The sequence below is a fragment of the Trypanosoma theileri genome (genome assembly GCF_002087225.1).
Source record: "Trypanosoma theileri isolate Edinburgh chromosome Unknown TM35_Tth_3_V1, whole genome shotgun sequence".
NCBI lineage: Eukaryota > Euglenozoa > Kinetoplastea > Trypanosomatida > Trypanosomatidae > Trypanosoma > Trypanosoma theileri.
This window is the reverse complement of record NW_021639845.1, coordinates 435,020-441,134: the sequence shown is the minus strand read 5'-3', so window position 1 is coordinate 441,134 and position 6,115 is coordinate 435,020. Positions and strand designations below refer to the sequence as shown.

The window sequence follows — 6,115 nt, the reverse complement described above, 5'->3', positions numbered from 1 at the left end:
TATATATATATATATATATATATATATATATATATATATTACCCTTTTAATTCCAAAATTTTTTTTTTTTTGATTTCGTTTAACAGAGTGAGAACAATTTGAATCTACATCGAGAAACAAAGTTAAGCATAACTGAACGTTTCTGAGAAGAACAATAACAACAGCAACAACACACTCAGAAACGTGTTTACAAGGAAAAGTAAAGTGGAGAACTATCTTATTATCATCATCATCAAAACCGCTACTACTACTACTACTACTACTACTACTACTACTAGTACTACTACTATCATATTTTGCTTAAAATTTCCATGTCAGCAGCTCCATCGTCTTTTGAGCAAGCACGAAATCGTGTTGAGGTTACTCTGAGGAGCCTCTATGCAAGTACAAATGTCGAAGAGGAACGCGAAACGATAATGACATTGGTAAATTTGGTGCGGCAAGGTAATGCAAATATTATACTGGATAATTTGAAAGAGCATCTCAAACGTGGACCTCCATCCGAGCAAGAACGTAGTATGACAATCTTGGATCAATTAATGTTGAATTGTGGTCCTCAGTTTGCCGTTTTGTTGTCGTCAGAGAAATGGACGGAACGTTTTTTTAAGGTCGCCAAACTTTCTACAAATGATACGGTTGTACGCAAAATTATGGCAACAATTATTTTATGGTATAAGCGATACCGTACCAGTAGATTTGAGCGTTGCCTTCAACGTTTTGCCCAAAGTAAGGCATTGGGAGATACTTTCAATCAAGTCCAACAACAGGTGGAACTGGAGTTGCGTGCTTCTACACGTAACCGAAGAAGAAGTGGAGATGCTGCACCACAGACGGCTGATACACGTGAAGACAATCATCAGGCACTTAATCAAATGGAAACTTTTCTTCTTGAGGCTCAAGGAGATCTTGCCTCACTTGAATACGCCCTTGAGCATCCTCATATCCTTCATGATGATGATATCGCAAAGGAGTGTAAGCGACATAAGTTTCAATGCATGCGGTTACTTGAGTCTGGTGAACATGAGGATATTGCCCCTGAGCTCATGCAGTTAATTGAGCGCTTCTCGGAGGCGCTGGAGCTTTACGAGGCCATGACGGGACTCGACATGGGCGAAGGCGAGGCGGCGCGGCTGCGGGCGGTCTCCGGCGATGGCACCAATCCCGCCGAGGACAGTGACGATGAGGAGCATAATAGACGGCTGCGTGAGCGAGTGGCCCCAAGACAGAATGTGGAACAGGTCATGTTGCAGGCACAGGAGGCTACACAACAATTGGTGGAGAAGGAACGTTTGGAAATGATACAATTACGGGCAGATCATGAGCAACTTCGACAGAAATATGAGGAATTGCAAAACAAGTACAAGGATGCAAAATCAAAAAATAAAGATGCAGTACGTACCTTGGAGAGTTATGTACTTCGTTTTGAAGAATTACAAAGTCAAATGGGAGCTGGTGGGGACCCCGCACTGGCAGGTGCAGGAGCCAGTGGTGCTGCTGCTGCAGCTGCTCAATTATCTAAACTGAATTTCAAAGACCCAATGATGAATTCAGCAATTTCACCAGAAGAAGCGATGACTATGAGGGATAATGTTCAAGCTATCCGTCGTTCTCTTCGTGAAATTCGTGAGCAATATGTGAGTGATATAAAAAGAGAAAGTGCATACTATTCTTCACAGCTTACGTCTGCTATTGCTTCTATTGTTGCTGCAGCACAACAGGAACGTCAAGCTGAACACAAGGCTTTATTGTGGACGCAGGAATTATATAAGAAAGAGTTAAAACTTCGAAAACAATATTACAATACCATTCAAGAGTTAAAGGGTAATATTCGTGTTTACTGCCGTGTTCGTCCAATGTTGCAGACTGAATTAAAAGATGGACATAAGAATGTTATGCAATTCCCATCAACTGATGAACTTAAATTAGTCGATCAAAATGGTCGTCCAAAGTTATATGAATTTGATGAGGTATATCCACCTGAAGCTCCACAATCTAAGGTATTTGAGGATACATCCCCTCTTATTGACAGTGTTGTGGATGGTTATAATGTTTGTATCTTTGCATATGGACAGACAGGAAGTGGTAAAACATACACCATGGGAGGAGGAGATGGAGAAACAAAAGGTATCAATACACGGGCACTGGAACGACTGTTTGAAGTTATAGAAGAACGTAAAGAGACAGAAACTTCTACAGTTACCATTTCAGTACTTGAGATTTATTGTGAAAATATTCGTGATTTACTGCACAATGATTCTAAACTCTCATATGAAGTAAAACAAGGAGGACCATGTGGTACGTATGTAACAAATCTTTCTGAAGTACCAGTGAAATCACCGGGAGATATTTACAAAATTATGGAACGTGCAAACCGAAATCGAAGTGAAGGACAAACTAACATGAATGAACACTCTTCTCGTTCTCATATGATTCTGTATATTATCGTTCGTACAACAAATAAACAGACAGGAATGCAGAGCTATGGAAAATTATCTTTGGTTGATTTGGCAGGAAGTGAAAGACTTGAAAAGAGTGGAGCGGAAGGTCAACAACTGAAAGAGGCTGTGTCTATTAATAAATCTCTATCTGCTTTGGGAGATGTTATTTCTGGTCTTTCGCAGAATGGAAAGCATATTCCTTTCCGAAATTCCATTTTAACATTTCTTCTTCAAGATTCCATGGCTGGTCAAGCAAAGGTTTTAATGTTTGCTTGTGTTAGCCCTGCAAGCTACAATGTAAGTGAATCGAATAGCTCCTTACAGTTCGCTTCTCGTGCTCGTGGTGTTGCGTTTGGTCAGATCAAGAAAAATCCTGCAGTAGCAGCAGCTTGATCACCTTCATTTTTTTTTTTTTTTTCCGTTTCTTTGGGTTTTCCGTTTTTCTTTTTTTTCCTTTTTCTTCTGTATTTTGAATATCAAAGAGAGCGTGTAGAATTAACAACTGTTGTTCTCTTGTAGTGGATCATTGAGAACATGCAGACATAGTCGTGTCTTGCGTTGAAGATATATATATATATATATATATATATATATATATATGCCGTTTAACCTCTATATTTCAAGAGGTTTCGCAGACATTTATATGCTGAAATAGCATGTAGCAATTTTTTTATTTTATTTTTGCGAATTATCATGCTACTTCGTTCTTTCTACGGATGTGGCTATTTAAAGTGGTATCCGAGCCCTCTGTGATTATTCCTTTTTTTTTTTTCTGTTTTCTTTTTTCATTACTCTGGTAAACACAGTAAATCGTGGGAAGTAAAAGTGAACGCAAACGAAGGGAAGTAGGTATGTGTGGGCGTACATGAGAAAAAGAGAAAGCGAGAAAGAAGTAAAAAAGAGAGAGAAAAAGTGAGGAAAGGCAATGGGTGAGGGGGGAAAAAAAAAAAAAAACGTGAAAACAAATCACGGTAGTCAAAAAACACAAAGGCAGATAATCATTCAACAGGAAAGAGAAAGCACACATATATATATATATATATATATATATATATATATATATGAAGTAAAGACGATATTTCCTTTTCTGCCAACTGCAGCTTAAGTGTTACGGCAAACATTTTCATTTTTGGTAACACTATGATACTAGTCTCTTTCAGTAGCTGTTTTTTTTTTTCTTTTTATCTTTTTGTTTTTGATATTGTATTCGCAGGGAATTTTTTTAAAAAAATCCCATATGGGGATTATGTTAACGGGATACGTCATGATGTTGATTGTTATGAACTAACATATTATTATTATTATTATTATTATTATTATTATTATCTCTCTTTGCTTCCCCGTTCTATATTGATAAAAACAACAATAACAACATCTATAAGGACTCTGATAGTGTTAATACTTCTGACATCAGTTAAGTAAGATAATACACATAGAAAAAAAAAGTAAGTTAGCTGCGACAAGAATACATTAGCCGCTCCGGCGGTGGATAAACAAGTAAAGATAAATTAGTGAGAAGAATAATATCTAAGTAGAAGTAGAAAGATCTTTTTTTTTTTTCTTCGTAAACGGAAAAGAAAAAGAAAAAACAACAACAAAGGACCACAAAGTCAAGAGGAAAGCAAATAATAACAAATTTGAACCAGTAGTAGTGAGTAAAATAGTGTGAAATAGATTCCATCAAAAAGAAAAAAAAGAAATACTTTAAGTAATTTTAGAGGTTAGCGGGCGCAAGTACGTTTAAGGGATTATTATTATTATTATTATTATTATTATTATTATTATTATTATTATTAGGAGTATATGGGATATCCACTAGGAAAAGAGTCGCTCTGCTCGACTCATCATCAATCGCCTAAGGCGATTCTCCCCAAACGATATGGATTGCGTTCTACTGAAGGTGACTATGGCACGAACAATCACTTGCAGCAACAAAGACATCAAGTGTTACATCGAGATGTTAATTGCTTGAAAAACAATCAAACGCAGCGCACGCAAAGTTTCACACTTCCCGCTCCCCGCAGTACCCGTATTGACCTTATTCCAGCTTGTAGTCAAAACACTCGACAGAGTACCCCATTTCTTACAGAAGATCAGAATTCACTGATGGAAGACAGTGACCGTCTTTTTCCTGGCCCATTGGAGGCTTCCCCTTCTTCTAGCAGTCACTCTGGCCAACAACATCCGTTTTTATTTGATGCCTCTGCCCCACCCACCGTTATCTCAACAACACTCTTTAGTGATGATCCAACTTGGGTGGGAGGTATGCCTGGTAAAGAGTATATATGGGCTCCGGATAATAAAGAATCTCTCTGGGGTCCTCTTGGTGTTGCGGAAGGAGTTTCTCGCCCACAACCCGTAACGCCTGTGGGAGAAATTGCCAATCCTCTCGATAGTCGTAATGGTACAACAGTGCAGTCACTTTTCGTTTCCTTAACACGTGAGCCAAGTGATAGTTTGACGACTGACGTTCCTCAGAGTACCACGGCGTTGCCATGCTCACAGAAAAATATAGTGGATATTATAATGGCGCAACTGACAGATAGCAGTTACGGCAATAATAGTAATGATGATAGTATTGGTTCTCATACTTATGAAGCTCCATCAACGGTGCTTTCTACACTTCCCAAAGCCCCAACTTACCCTATGGAAGAGTTAACAATACCATGTTTGACATCTCTTTGTGGTATTGAAACCTTACTCGATAGTAGGACGGCGAGTTACGATGATCTTCTTGATTACCACAGAGAACAAGAATCTATACATGAACCTTTAATGCGATGTGAAGCACCACTTGCAGTTGGATGTACACCTCCCTCTTCTGCTCGAAAAAAAGAAAATGAGGATGATATCATTCCTTATCATAGAGGGCAGAACAGTTCTGATACTAATACTGCTACTACTCCTGATGTTTCATCTAACCGTGGTAATAACAGTAAGAAATTAGCAAATGATAGGCGTAATAGTGATCGCCGTACCAACCAGTTAACTCAGTTGTCACTGAACATACCTCTTATGCCTGTTGTAGATATCACAACACTTAGCAATTTACACCGTAGTACATCTCATGCTCTCCATGTGAAAGCAATGATAAAAAAATCACATCCTGGACCATTGTTAAAGGCAGTAGAATGGCCACCACGAACAAGTGATGATGTGGTTTCTCTATTAAAACAATATCGAGCAAAGGAGCTCTTGCGTCATCTCCGTGTTGTTAGTTTTGCACGAAAAAATGCCGAATGTGTACGTGAACTCTTTGAATCTTGGTGTGCGAAAGGTATTCCGCCTTCAGATGTTTTGTTTGGGGCATATTATCTTTATGTTATGAAAAGAGGCAATCGTGAATTATGTCTGAAGCACAATGGACGTGGACGAGTGATGGGACACGGTCGTGGATGTGATTATGCATTAAAAGGACCTTCATTCCGATGTCGTTACCGTCATGTTTGTCTCTTCTGCAGTGCTGGCGATCATGGATGGTTTGATGAGGAGTACTGCGAACGGTATTTGAATTTACAAAAAGAAATGATTCAATTGGGTGTAACGGACAGTGTGGGATTGGTTTTACTAGACGCATTGGAGTACGATGACCATTCCAACTTGCTTGGGGATATAAAATAAATGCCATGTTATTAGTGGATTATCCTGTGATGGGGATTTTCTTTTTTTTTTTTTTT

General features: G+C 38.6%; 2 protein-coding genes across 2 annotated transcripts; both read left to right on the top strand.

Annotated features, from left to right (window-relative positions):
- Nucleotides 1-311: 311 nt before the first annotated feature.
- Nucleotides 312-2,831, top strand: TM35_000032590 (C-terminal motor kinesin; the record flags this gene model as incomplete). Its single annotated transcript, XM_029022026.1, has 1 exon — nt 312-2,831. One exon carries the CDS (start codon nt 312-314, stop codon nt 2,829-2,831), a length of 2,520 nt encoding a protein of 839 aa, XP_028886572.1.
- Nucleotides 2,832-4,241: 1,410 nt separating this feature from the next.
- On the top strand, nt 4,242-6,059 carry TM35_000032580 (uncharacterized protein; the record flags this gene model as incomplete). Its single annotated transcript, XM_029022025.1, has 1 exon — nt 4,242-6,059. The coding sequence occupies one exon, from the start codon at nt 4,242-4,244 to the stop codon at nt 6,057-6,059; it is 1,818 nt and encodes a 605-aa protein (XP_028886571.1).
- Nucleotides 6,060-6,115: the final 56 nt, after the last annotated feature.